The sequence below is a fragment of the Mobula hypostoma genome, chromosome 3 (assembly GCF_963921235.1).
Source record: "Mobula hypostoma chromosome 3, sMobHyp1.1, whole genome shotgun sequence".
NCBI classification, from domain to species: Eukaryota; Metazoa; Chordata; class Chondrichthyes; order Myliobatiformes; family Myliobatidae; genus Mobula; species Mobula hypostoma.
The window spans coordinates 59,312,850-59,328,061 of record NC_086099.1 but is presented as its reverse complement, the minus strand read 5'-3'; the positions used below and the strand labels follow the sequence as shown (position 1 = coordinate 59,328,061).

The 15,212-nt window shown below is 41.3% G+C and overlaps 1 protein-coding gene across 1 annotated transcript in view; it reads right to left on the bottom strand.

Annotated features, from left to right (window-relative positions):
* Positions 1–15,212, bottom strand: part of LOC134343421 (phosducin-like protein 2) — a 30,693-nt gene that overhangs the window by 13,622 nt on the left and 1,859 nt on the right. The window contains 3 exon segments of the mRNA XM_063042124.1: positions 8,493–8,636; positions 10,202–10,292; positions 13,973–14,093. Of these exon segments, the coding sequence (XP_062898194.1) occupies positions 8,493–8,636; positions 10,202–10,292; positions 13,973–14,093 (356 nt within the window).

The window sequence follows — 15,212 nt, the reverse complement described above, 5'->3', positions numbered from 1 at the left end:
ATGGATATTTAATGTGCTCATGCAGGCACTTCACAGAAATTGTGGGAAGGTTATGGATGAAATGCCTCGTGAAGTTAATGGGAGAACAGCACAAATTGCCAGCAACATATAGCAATCCACAATTTGGAACATGTATCTTTCTGCCCATCTTCCTGGATTATTTTACTTGATATGTGTTGTTATCATACTGTTATTTTTGGTGATATCTGAGACTTTAAAACTTGGTGCTCCTAATGAAAGAAGTCTAGCTGTGTGAAAAGACATTATCATTTATCTCACAATTATTCAACTTATTCTAAGTGTGCAAGAGGGTTGGAGTAATGTTTTTAGACATGGAGTCTGAAGCCATGATGGAAGTTAAGTATTCCTGAATTTCTAACTGTCTTCTTAATTGCTACAAGAACAGATTATTTTTGTTTTTTCTTGGTCTGCTCTCACAATGAGCCTGCAAGTGACCTTCTCAACCTTTGTGTACAGAAATTCACATTGAATCTTTGCCATTATTATTTCAACAGGGTCTAGTCTTTGAAAAATTCAATACATGACCATGCTTAAGTGGCACTTGTAGTGCCACTGCATGCAGAGGCATAAATAACAGAAATCTTTTTTGTTTGGTCAGCTGCAATGGTTCTTTTCCTGATAATGCAACATAACCTGATAACATCCCCTGTCTAACAGACACAAAATGCTGGAGGAACTCAGCAGGCCAGGCAGCATCTATGGAAAAAAGTACAGTCAGTGTTTTGGGCCGGAATCCTTCAGCAGGATTGGTGTGAACCAGCAGCAATAGATATGGAATTAAGTCGGGTTTTTATAGATAAATGATGAAATTTATTAACCTCTACTCAAAAACATAGAAAAGTAAACAAACAACTAACGTAAACGGAAGTTAACAGTGTTATGCGTCTATAGCTATCAAACAGTCAAATTTACAGACAATTTTTAACAGATCTTACTCAAGCACAGTCTTAAAGTGGTAGTCTAAGAAGTCCAAGTGATTCATGAAATATGTGAGCGGAGAGACTTCACAAAGCAGTTTGAGGTGATTCTTGAAGAAACAAAGAAACCATTGACGCTGATCCCAGCCGAGAAGTACCTTCTACAAAGAGTGAGTTTTCTCAAAGTAACTGACTTTTCACCGAAGTGGTCACCACACAACATCCAAACCATTAAGGGTTAACAAAAGTACGTGCCACGTATGGATTATACCCAGTGTCAGTCACACCCGAAATGCACCGAATGCCGTTGATTAACCCCAATTCTTTGGGTTCATTCGAAACGTGCACTCTTCTCTCTCTCTCTCTCTCTCTCTCTCTCTCTCTCTCTCTCTCTCTCTCTCTCTCTCTCTCTCTCCCCCTCCCTCCCTCCCTCCCTCCCTCCCCCTTTACAATTGCGTAACCTCTGTCTGCAACTCCCCAACAAAACGACTCCAACAATCGGCGGTCCTCCTTTTTATACCAGTGGCACATGCCATCATGTGACGCTCACAGATAACAAAGTCATGGGACACTCACGGGAGTCGATACACACGGGAATCACAAGACACTCACGGGAATCGATACGGGAATGATGAGACACGGGGAATCGATACTCACAGGAATCACGAGACATTCACAGGAATCGATACTCACTGGAATCACGAGCCACTCACGGGAATCGATACTGTGGATAGGTAACACTGGAGAAAAGAAGCCGAAGGGTTTTGCCGAAAACATCAACTGTACTTTTTTCCCATAAATGCTTCCTGGCCTGCTGTGTTCCTCCAGCATTTTGTGTGTGTTGCTCGGATTTCCAGCATCTGCAGATCTTCTCTTGTTTAACATTTCCAGGCTGATGTGACAACTATGCAATAAAGTTCACCCACAAACTCTTCCTTCAATCCAGGGTCAACTGGATAAATGCCTGATTCATGACTCTAAACTAATTAGTGTATGCTCATTCCATCAACTTCAGTTAGGAATAATTCTACCAATACTTAATCCATCTTTTGCTTCTTGACATCATTTAGGGTATTCTCTTTAATCTCTATTTTTGTATTGCTTTGTACTTTTTCCTTTTTTGTAAAACCTCTTTTTCTCCTTATCCCTGATTGAATGTTGACATTTCCTAGCCTATCAGTAATGACAGTGCCATGAAGTATATCCATTGCTATAAATGATATGCCAAGGGAAATCTATACTTACAAAAATTCATTCTTTTTTTAAAAATATAGTGCCTTGAGATTGAAGATGATTTGGGTTCCACACTGCCTTGTGGAAGCCAGTGAGAAAATCATACACACTTCTGGTGCTGTGGTAGGAGGTGTGTTAGCTTGTGAGGTTTCTTCATCATTGATGCAGGTCTTCGATGTGCTCTTGGTGCATGGTGTTAAGGTTCTTAATATCATTCCTAATGTTTCTTCTCTACTTTGAGCAGTCATAGGCATGAGTCAGTGGAAATGTGGCACTCCTTCAAAGAAACTTTGGCCACATCCTTGAATCTAGTCCTCTGTCGCCCTGGTAATCTCTTTCTGTGATAGCACTTAGAATAGTATGTCTAATTCAGGATCCTGATATTGGCATGTGCAAATTCTCAATTACAGAAAAAATAATCCTTCTGTTCAGTAAAATAGAACTCCAGATAAATTCACCCTTATTAACTCCAACCAAATCATTTCAAATTGCACGAGAGGGCATGCATAAGGAGCACAGGTTTTTTGGTACTTCAGTGGCAAATTCGAGCTCTACACAGCAGGATATACTTCTCTTGTATTTAGAGCCTAAGTCTACATTGCAAGCCAGGAACTTTGTTAGAACATTAGATACAGTACTCATCAACACCATGTCCTGTTCTTGAAAAGAAGGTTATTATGTCAACTGGTTACATAGAACATAAAACAGTACAGAACAGCATATCTTTGCCAACCTTTTAATCTACTCCACAATCATTCTAATCCTTCACTCCTTTTTTTTTTAGGCATCCGTTAGTCTTGCAAGACCATGGATCTGTGCCTGGAAAGTCTTCACTCTCCAGGGCGCAGGCCTGGGCAAGGTTGTATGGAAGACCAGCAGTTGCCCATGCTGCAAGTCTCCCCTCTCCACAACACCAATGTTTTCCAAGAGAAGGGCATTATAACTCATACAGCTTGGCACCAGTGTCATCGCAGAGCAATGTGTGATTAAGTGCCTTGCTCAAGGACACAACACATTCCCTCGGCTGGGGCTCGAACTCACGACCTTCAGGTCGCTAGTCTAATGCCTTAACCACTTGGCCACGTGCCCACACATAGCACATAACTCTCAATTTTTCTTTCATCCATGAGTATATCTCCTAACTGTCCTGAACATTTCAGTCTGTATCACCACCCTCTTCTGCATTTACCATTCTCTATATGAAAAACCTTTTTCTGACTTCTCCCCTAGATTTTCCTCCACTCACCTTAAAAGAATGTCTTCTGGTATTATGTATTGCTGCCCTCTAGGGAAAAAGTGCTGGCTGTCCATCTTATCTATGCATCTTATCATCTTTACACCTCTATCAAGTTGCCTTTCATGTTCCTTTGCTCCAGAGAAAAAAGCTCTAGCTCACTCAACATTTCCACATAAAACATTGTTCTCCAATCCAGGCAACATTGTGGTAAATCTAATCTGCACCACATTCTTCCTACAATGAGGCAGCCAGACTGAACACCATACTCCCAGTGTAGTCTAAACAGTCTTGTAGAGCTGCAACATTACCATGTGGCTATTGTTTTCTATTCCCTGACTAATAAAGGCCATCGCAACATACAACTTCTTAAAGACCTTATCAATCTGTGTGGCAACTTTGAGTGACCTATGGACTTTGAGCCAAGATCTCTATGTTCCTCCACACTGCTAAGAATTATGCCATTAACCTTGTACTCTGCCTTGAAGTTTGACGTTCCAAAGTGTGTCACTTCACACTTTTCTGAATTGAACTCCATCTGCCACTTTTCAGCCCAAATCTAACCTACGACAATCTTCTATACTATCCACAACACCAACATTCGTATCATCTGCAAACTGACTAATTCACACTTCCAATCATCTATCCAAGTTACTTATAAAACTCACATAGAGCAGGGAATTCAGAACAGATCCCTATGGAACACTGCTAGTCACCAAGCTCCAGGCAGAATATACTCCACCTGTTATCACCCTCTGACCCCAGTGACGAGCCAATTTTGAATCCATTTACGTTCTTTGCAGCAGATCCGCTGTTCCACCAAACAGAGTTGAGAGTCATAGAATCATAGAAAAGTACAGCACAGAAACAGGCCCTTTGGCCTATCTAGTCTTTGCTGAACCATTTAAACTGCCTAGTCCCATTGACCTGCTCCTGGACCACAGCCCTCGATATCCCTCCCATCCATGTACCTTTCCAGACTTTTCTTAAGCATTGAAATTGAGCTTGCATGCACCACTTGTTCTGGTAACTCGCTCCACACTCTCACTGCTCTCTGAGTGAAAAAGTTTCCCCTCATGTTCCACTTAAACTTTTCACCTTTCATCTTTAACCCATTGGCCTCTAGTTGTAGTCCCACCCAAGCTCGGTGGAAAAAGCCTGCCTGCATTTATCCTATCTGTACCCCTCATAATTTTGTATCACTTTATCAAATCTCCCCTCAATCTTCTATGTTCCAAGGAATAAAGTCCTAACCTATTCTCTGTATTCTTTCAACCATATTTACATCTTTCCTGTGGGTAGGTGACCAAAACTGTACACAATACTCCATATTAGGCCTCACCAATGTCTGATATAACTTCAACATATCATCCCATCTCCAGTACTCAATACTTTGAATTATGCAGGCCAATGTGCCAAAAGTTTTCTTTAAGAACCTATCTATCTGTGATGCCAGTTTCAATGAGGTATGGTCTGGATTCTCAGATCCCTTTGTTCTCCTCAGTGACCTACTGTTTACTGTGTAACAACTATCCTGTTAGTCCTTCCAAAATGCAACACTGTGCACTTGTCTACATTAAATTCCATCTGCCATTTTTCAGCCCATTTTTCTGGCTGGTCCGCATATCGCTGCAAGCTCTGGTAGTTTTGCTTGCTGTCCGCTATACCTCCATTCTTGATATCATCCACTGATTTGCTGATCCAGTTAACCACATTATCATCCAGATCATTGATAGAGATGACAAAGAGCAATGGACCCAGCACCGATCCCTGCGGCACTCCACTAGTCACAGGCAACCATCTAGTACCACTCTCTGGCTTCTCCCACAAAGCCAAAGTCTAATCCAACTTACTACCTCATCTTGAATGCCAAGCAACTAAACCTTCGTGACCAACCTGCAATGCGGGATCTTGCCAAATGTTCATGTAGACGACATCAACTGCCTTTCTTTCATCAGCTTTCCTGGTATCTTCCTCGAAAAACTCTTTAAGATTGGTTAGACATGACCTGCCTACTATGCATGAAGCTATGCTAACTATCCCTAATCAGTCCATGCCTATCCAAATACTCCTATGGGGGGGGTGGTAATTGGCGGTCCCTTAAAATACCTTCTAATAATGTTCCCACAACTGATGTCAAGCTCATCAGCCTACAATTTTCTGGTTTATTTTCAGAGCCTTTCTTAAACAGTGGAACATGAGTTTTCCTCCAATCCTCCGGTACCTCACCTGTTGCTAAGAATAATTTAAATATCTGTTAAGTGCCCCTGCAATTTCTGCACTTGCCTCCCAAGGGGTCTGAGGAAATGCCTTGTCAGGCCCTGGGGATTTTTCCACCCTAATTTGTCTCAACTGCCCTCTGTACAGGGTCCATTAACTCACTGGTGCTTTGCCTTGCTTCTATAGACTCTGCGTCCATCTCCCAAGTAAATACAGTTGCAAAACATCCACCTAAAATCTCCCCCATTTTTTTTGGCTCCATATATAGATTACCATTCTGAACCAATTTTGTCCCTTGCTCTTAACACATCTGTAGAATCCCTTATGATTCTCCTTCGTCTTGTCTGCTAGGTCAAACTAATGCCTTCTTTTAGCCCTCCTTATTTCTTTCTTGAGTGTTCTCTGGCACTTCTATAATTACTTCATTTGTTCCTACCTGCCTATATCTACTATGCACTTCCTTTTGTTTAAACCAGGGCATCAATATCTCTTGAAAACCAAGGTTCCCAAAACTGTTATTTTATGTTTTATTCTGACAGGCACATACAAGCTTTGCACTCTCAAAATTTCGCTTTTGAAGGCCTCTCACTTATCAAGTACACCTTTGCCACAAAACAGCCTGTCCCAGTCCACATTTGCCAGATCTTTTCCGAACCATCATAATTGCTCTTTCTCCAATTTAGAATATTAACTGTGGACCACATCTATTTTTTTCCATATTTTCTTGAAAACCAATAGCATCATGATCACAAGATGCAAAGTATTCCTCTGCACAAATTTCTGTCACCTGCCCTGTCTCATTCCATAATAGCAGATCAAGCATCCCACACACTCTCATTTCGACCTCTATGTACTGATTTAGGAAACTTTCCTGAACAAATTTGACAAACTCTATCCATCAAGTCCTTTTACAGTATGGGAGTCCCAGTCAATATGTGGAAAGTTAAAATCACCTACTATAACAGCCATATGTTTCTTGCAACAGACTGCAGATCTTTCAAATTATTTCTTCCTCTAAATCCTGCAGACTGTTGGGTGGTCTATAATATAGCCTCATTAACGTATTCATACATTTCTTATCCTCAGTTTCACCTATAAAGACTCACTAGATGAGTTCTCTAGTCAGTTCTGACTGAGCACTGGCGTGGTACTTTCCCGACTTGCAACGCCATCTCTCCCCCTTTAATCCATCCCACTCTGTCGCATCCAAAATAATGGAACTCCAGAATATTGAGCTGCCAGTCCTGCCCCTCCTGCAACCAAGTCTTACTAATGACTATAGTATCAGAATTCCATGTGTTGATCCATGCCCTGAACTCATCTGCCTTTCCTGCAATATGCAACTCAGAACATTAGTCACACCATGCTTAGCCTTTTGATTCCTGACTTTGTTTGAGTTCTTAGCAATATCTGTCTCCACAATCTCTGCACTGTTCTGACAGTCTGGTTCCTGTATCCCTGCAACTCTTGTTTAACCCCCCTTCCCCCGTTCAGCACTAGCAAACCTTTCTGCTAGGATATTAGTCCCCCTCCAGTTCAGGTGCAAACAGCCTCTTCTGTACAGGTGCCTCCTTCCCTGGAGAGACATGGAAATTTTTATGCTTGCAGGTGGTATTCTTGAAGTTAGGAAGAGAAAATGTAAAATTACCATCATCTCCAAAACATGGTAACATTTATTTCCTGTGTTGGAAATATGTGGCTTGTTTCATTAATGTTGGACAATATATGACATAAAACCTGCAGCAGCAAATAGGAATGAGGTAGAGAGAAAGATAAAATGTCAAAATTAAATGGTCTTTCTGAATGCATGAACTGTTCAAAAAAGCAAGACAAAAACTAACTTGAAAAAATAGTCACAAACTTGCAGTACTTGTGCAACTATTGACAATGAAGCTATTTCAGTGTATTTTGTAATATTTAATAAAAAGGACAGGATAACCTTTTGGCAATTATATTAGCGTTGTTTTTGAGGATACACATCTCTTAAGCTTTGCTAAACAAACTAAATAATGTGCTATTTCAAAATTGATTTTATTTTAGAGGTCACATTGTTCTAATCAATAATTCTTTTTGGCATTATAGAAATCTAACTTTTATAGATTGACCATTTATTCTGTTTACTTCACCGCATATTCCACTGAAGAAATGTTCCACAACGCATTTCAAGGTAACATCTTCTGCAAGCAACACCCCAAACATCTTTTTATTCCAATATTGCTCCCAACCCTTCTCTGCAATTCCAGTAAAATGCAGCATAAACTCAAAGAACAGGACCGCTTTTTCCAATTAAGCTCATTCACTCCTCATGTATTTATTAGTGAGCTCAACAATTTTGGATAATCACATTGTATGATTTTCAGAATTATTTACTTTTAGTTCTTTCAGATAATAATTTTGCTTCTTCTATTCACATTACATACTATCTTCTTTTATCTTGCACTATAATAACTCACACCCTGCATGCCTTACAGACCTTTCTTCCTTTCCTCCCTCCTTCTCGCCTTCACTGCACATTGAAATCCATTTATCTCTAGCATTTCTGATAAAAGGCCATTAACTTAAAATATTAACTCTATTTCTTTTGTACCAGTGTTGCCTACAATTGAGTATTTCCATCATTTTCTGTTTTATATGTAAGTATGACCTTTAAAAAAATTCCAAATCATTAATATTCAACAATAAAATATTATCCTTGATCTAATAGTAACATTCTGTCATTTGAAGCATTGTAAAATATTGGTATTCTTTTCCTGATTGAATAAAAATATTCTTATACCTTTTAATTTATAGTTGAATGTTTGTTGCATGTGAAAACTTTGTAAGTTGGTAGCATAACTGAAATGACTGAGGATTGATTGACTACGTACCCAGGTCTATAAAGGTGGAGAACGACCCATATATCTTCTCCTGCATAAGTAATTTGTTTAACATACTCATTTCCTTGGAGTTCAGCCAACTCACCAAATCTACTTTTTCTCTGTACAGCCTGCCAGTCTGCCATTCTCTGGCATCTAAAATACAAAGGTGAGCTACTTTCAGCATGGAACACGTACCTGCAAAAATAAATCACAACCACAGTTCCCATTTCCCTAATCTTACTCTATAAACCTTTCATTTTAACTACCCAAATGATAGGTCCCATTGTGCTGATATAATTTGGACACCACGGTAACGTAATGGCTCGTGTGACACTATTACAGCTCAGCGTGTTCCGGAGTTCAGAGTTCAATTCCGGCACTGTTCTGTGAGGAGTTTCTGTGTGTCCTCCCCGTAGAGTGCGTGGGTTTTCCGTGGATGCTCCGGTTTCCTCCCAGAGCTCAAAGATGTCCCAGGTAGGAATTGGTCATTGTGAACTGTCCCGTGATTAGGTTAGGGTTAATCTTGGTTGTAGGGTTGCTGGGGCGGCGTGGTTTGAAGAGCTGAAAAAGTCTACTCCATGCTGTACAGCTAATTAAATAATGGTCTGCTTCCTGTTCAAGCTTAAGGGCATAGACTGTCTTGAATTTGAGTGATATAGTAATTCCTATGGAAGGAGCATGTTGCTGGCAGTGGCCACTATGATGTGTCACTGTACGGCACAGCAGAAAATATATCCTCGGGCTGTAAGGACAAGATAGAAATTTTTTTTTGTGGTTAGTATCTCTCAACCCCAATGTTTGACCAGATCAATGGACACCAAGTTCAGTGTAAGTATATCCAGGATATTCTTGCTGCATCCCTCCATGTACATAAGAACAATAAGAAATAGGAGCAGGAGTCGGCCATCTGGCCCGTCGAGCCTGCTCTGCCATTCAATAAGATCATGGCTGATCTGGCCATGGACTCATCTCCACCTACCTGCCTTTTCCCCATAACCCTTAATTCCCCTACATTCTCAATATTTTTGTGGAAATAGAAATAATTTGCTGTTGCAATATTTTTTTACATGTTCATGTTCGTATCTCTTCTTAATTAGTTCCTTAATCCCTCCTAAAGTAACTCCCATTATATAGTTTTTATATTTGTGATCATAATCATTATTACATCAACCACACTGCTGCCAGAATTAAAACTCCGTTGAACATTAATTCCTCATTAGCATGGCTGCTATGTACAGGGATAATAGTTCAGGTAACTGGGTCAGAACAGGCTTCAGGTTAGCAGCAGATGGAGTGGAGTGTGAGTGGCCGGAGATCTCACTTCCCATCAGGTGTTAGTGTTGTTATCCTGGGTTGCCATGCTCACTGTAGTAGGAGAACGGTGAATGGGATTATCAGGACTGAAGGAGAAGGGGCCGTCAGTTGTCAGTGCCTTCGAATGATGATGTGTGGTGAATACTGTCTGGATCTTAAAAAAGGATTCCCAGCAGGTGAAGTTCTTTCCAAACACTTAAAGTAGATTGAGAGTAAAGTTATGTGTTTTAAATTGGCTACCTTGCTCCTAATCCTCACAAATTCTCTTTGAGCCTTTTAAAACATCATAGAGTACTCAAGGAACGGTAAGGAAGTGTAAGGAATATTAATAGACATTGATCTGCAGATACCCTGGTGGATAAATCCCGACAGTGTTGCAGCTATTTAAAGTTGATCATGCTAACCTGTACATTTCAATAGCACGTTCGTCCTCTTCATCAAACTCATCCTCTGCTTCCTTTAGCTCTGCAAGATTCATCCGTTCATAGGGCTTAACTGTGAGAAGCAGATGTTTGGAAATAATCCATCAGTGAGTACGATTACTGGATGATTTGGTTTTGGCATCAAGTGTCCACAGTACATTGGTAACATATGGGCCCATGACAGAAACATTGCTCAGAGTTCTCCCAGTAACTTTGCCAGCAGTATGGTGGAAAACTATTGCTGGTCTGAGTGGGATTTCCACTGACAAACCTATTGTGACAGGGTGGAAGCAGGTCCAACCATGTGTCCCATGGGGAGCCTCATCTGCCATTTAAAAAATCATGTGCATATACCCACAATGTTTTCTTTTAAGAATTACAGTGGTTGGGATATCATCCATGCGTAAAACAAGTTTCTGATGTAAATCAAAACTAAACTGCAGGTGTTGGAAATCTAAAACAGAAACAGAAAGTTGTTCTGAAATAGGGCCCCAGCAACAAGCATTAACCTTATGATGAATACGAGAAAGTCTGCAAATGCTGGAAATCCAATGCAACACACACACAAAAAGCTGGAGAAACTCAGCAGGTCTGGAAATAAATAAATAGTCGGCGTTCTGGGCTGAGACCCTTCAAAAGGAATGAAAAGGAAAGGGGAAGGTGCCAGAATACAAAGGTGGGGGGGGGGCGGAAAGGAGGATAGCAAGAAGGTGATAGGTGAAGCCAGCTGAGTTCGAAAGATAAAGGATTGGAGAGGAATGAATCTGATAGGAGAGGAGAGTGGACCAGGCGATAAGGGGAAGGAGGAGGGACACCAGGGGGAGGCAAAAGGCAGGTGAGAAGAAGAGGTAAGAGGCCACAGGAGGGAAGAGGAAGGGAAAAAATTACCAGAAGGAGAAATCGATGTTCCTGCTATCAGGATGGAGGCTTCCCAGACAGAATATGAGGCGTTGCCCCTCCACCCGCTGGCAAAAAGAAGAGGCCACTGATCGACATGTCAGAAAAGGAATGTGGATAGGAATTAAAATGGTTGTCCACCAGAAAATTTCATTTTTGGTGGATGTAGCAGAGGAGCTCATCAAAATGCTCACCCAATACATGTCAGGTTTCAGCAAGGTAGAAGAAGCTGCATTAGGAGCACCAGATACAGTAGACAACCCTCAGAAGATTCAGAGATGAAGTCTTGCCTTCATCTGGAAGTGGGGTTTCCCTTCCTCCTTACCAACACTGCCCTTACCAACATCTCTTCCATTTCCTGGACATCCACGCTCATTCCATCTTCCCACCGCCTTAATTAGGATAGTGTTCCTCTTGTCCTCACCTACCACCCCATGAACCTCTGCATTCAACACATCAATCTCCGCAGCTTCCGCCATCTTCCACAGGACCCTACCACAAATCTTTGCCTTCTCCTCTTTCCTCTTTCAATGGGGATCGTTCCCTCCATGATTGCCTTGTTCATTTGTCCCTCCTGGCATATACCCCTGCAAGTGGCCAAAATTCTACGCCTGCCCATTTAGCTCCTTCCTTACCTCTGTTCAGGGCCCCAGACAGGGCTTCCAGGTGAGACAACGCTTCACCTGCGAATGTGTTGTGGTTGTCTACTGTATCTGGTGCTCTTGATGCGGCCTCCTCTACACTGGTGAAGCCCAACATACAGTAAATTGGGGGACTGCCTTGGCGAGCATCTCCGCTCCATCCACCATTCAGTTCTGACATGTCGGTCAATAACCTCCTCTATTGCCACACTGAGGCCATTCTCAGGGTAGAGGAGCAACCCCTCATGTTCCGTTTGGGTAGCCTCCAACCTGATGACGTGTACATCAATATCCGTCAAAAAATAATTTCCCTTCCCATTCCCTCTTCTTCTTTTAGCTACTCTGGCCTTTCATCTCTTCTCCTCACCTGCCCCTCCCTAAGGTGCCCCTTCCTCTTCACTTTCTCCCATGGCCGACTCTCCTCACCTATCAGATTCGTTCCTCTCCAGCCCTTTACCTTTTCCACCCACCTGGCTTCACCTTCCAATCTTCTAGATAGCTCTTCTTACCCCCTCCCCTCTCCTTTTCATTCCGGTGTCTTCTTCCTTCCTTCCCAGTCCTGAGGAAAGTTCTTGGCCCAAAACATCAACTGTTTATTCATTTCCATAGATACTAATGCCTACTAATTATTGCATTGCTATGCAAAAATCATTATATGTGAATAAGCGATTCTAATAATAACAATTGCTCCTTATATTACTGTTAATATTGGGACTTCCAGTACGATGGCAGTGCACTCGGACACAGTGGCCTCTATGGGGACAACCAAAGGTGTTGTTGCCTTTTCACTATCAGAAGACACCACTGGATATTAAGAACTTCCAGTACTGTAGGTCTACCCCATCATCGAGTTGCTCATTGGTGGAGGAGCTGGAACTTGGTGCTGACCATGTGGCTGCCTGCAGAAAGGCATCAGAACAGGCATGCGAAGGCAGTGTGCAGTCTCACAGTGAGTGATTGTCTTAGTGACTTGTCTTGTGTTTGCAAGGCCATGCTAAACATTGGTAATGTTAAATGCTGCAAGTCCAGTTCATTGGTTTATTGGTAGAACTTTTATTTTTAGCACAGACTAGGCCTCAAGCTGCGGTGTCGCCTGTTTGCAGCCACTCAGGAGAGAGGTGTCGGAGTCAGTGCCTGGAAGAGGTGTGACGCAGCATGCATACTGCCCTCCAGTGTTTGCTCAGTGGAAGACAGCTAGATTGCATTTGTCAGTACTCTGCTGAGGGTATGCTATTGCTGATAACATTCATGGACCTGGGAACTTGACCTATGTTATATAGTTTTATTTGTGTGACTGCATGGTTACTGCTATCTTATTTGGGCTAGCACAAACACAAGATTTCTGGATATTTGATGTGGGCAGGTTGTACAGACATGATAAAATTGAATGGAGCATTGGTGGCTATGGTTTCATTTGTTCACTACTAGCTTTGGTTCTTCAATAATAATTAAAAGTAGCTCAATTTTTTCTTCACTTCATGAATTCATATCCACAATGAATGATTTAGGAACAGTTTCTTCCCCTCCATTATTAGATTTCTGAAAAGTCCAAGAACCCATGAACACTACCTCATTATTCCTTTGTTTCCCTTATTTATTTTTGTGATATGTCGGTTTTTATGTCTTTGCACTGTACTGCTGCTGCAAAATAATAAACATCACATCAGATGTCACTGATAATAAATTTGATTCTGCTTCTTCTTATTTATTTTCAAAGTGCCTCTGGAATTGATTGTATTTGATCTATTTATTTTTGGGTATTTTACTTAATGCTCCACCATTCCATTTTATATGGATACTTTTCATTATGAAAAGTTGGGCACGTGGCTAAGTGGTTAAGGTGTTCGTCTAGTAATCTCAAGGTTGCTAGTTTGAGCCTCAGCTGTGGCAGCGTGTTTGTGCCCTTGAGCAAGGCACTTAATCACACATTGCTCTAGTCTGTGCGAGGAGTGGCGCCCCACACAGACTTCCAATCTGCGCCTTGTAAGGCATGACGCAGGCCTCTCATGGTCTGAGTCGACGTTCCCTCCCCTCATTATGACACTTTCTAGAAAAGCTTCACTTGAGATGTAATTAGTGTTCCATTTTGTTTAAAGAATGTATTACAATAAGTTTTATCAGTGGTTTTACTGCACACAATAGAGGCTTCTCCCTTGTCACAATTCTAATCATTAGGTCGCTTTAAATGCTCAGTTAGGTAAAAGTAAACCTTGACCTTTTGCTTCCTCCTGTAAACGTAAAACCATTTCTTCAACTTCATCCCTTGGCTGCTCTTTTGGAGGGATAATGCCAAAACTTCGCAGGACATCATTCCATTCAGTATCTTCATTGGGATCCTATGGGGAAGGAAAATTCTGATTTCTGTTTCGAATTAGCAACCATTGCCCAGGCAATAAGTTTACATCTTTGGACAAAGTGGACGTAGAAAGTCCATTCATAAACGACATAAAAACAAGCGTGAAATATGAGCAAGAGTGGACCAATCATGCCCTACAACCCGTTCGGTCATTTAATAAGATCACAGGTGATCTGAGTGTAACCTCAGCTCCACATTCCCATCGAACTTGGTAATACTCCACTCCTTGTTTAACAATTACCTTTCTACAATTGTTGTAAAGATATGCAAACTCTGCTTCCTTTATTCTTTGAGTAAGAGAATTCCAAAGACTCAGTCTTCTGAGAGAAAATAATCTCAATTCTGCCTTAAATGGACAACCACCTAGAACATAAAACAGTACAACACAAGAAAGGCCCTTTGGTCCACAATGCTGTGCCAAACTAATTAACAAACAGAAGAGATGTTGGAAATCTTGAGCAACACGCACATGCACGCACACACACACGATGCTGGAGAATCTCAGTATGTCAGGCAGCATCTGTGGAAGGGAATAAACACCCACCTTCCTCCTCACCTGGTCTCAGCTATTCTCTGCCATTTTGTACTCCTCCCCCTCAAACTCACCCACCTTCTTGTTCTGGCTTCAACCCACTTCTGTTCCAGTTCCAATGAAGGGTCTCGGCCCCAAATATGGATGGTTTATTTTCTCCATAGCTGTTGCCCGAGGATGAGTTCCTCCAACATTCTGTGTCCATGATCAAGCCATCATTATGCTTTATCAGTCATGGAGAAAACAGTGTTTTCTCTCACTCAAGATCAGAAATATTATGATCCAGCAATAAATTGGACAATATAAGTTTTGTGCAAGAAATCTGAATAATTCAATATAGCAATATATTGCTATTTACAGAGGTATTTGCCTCTTATGATGCATGGCTCATCCTACAAGCCATAAAGTGACTAATGCACAGCAGACTTATATTGTCCAATTTATTGCTGGATCATAATATTTCTGATCTTGAGTAAGACACAATGGGAATCCAAACTTTTTTTTACAACCTAGAACATATATCCTTCCTCTGTGCCAATGAAGAAGTCAGATAAAGGATAAATGCCT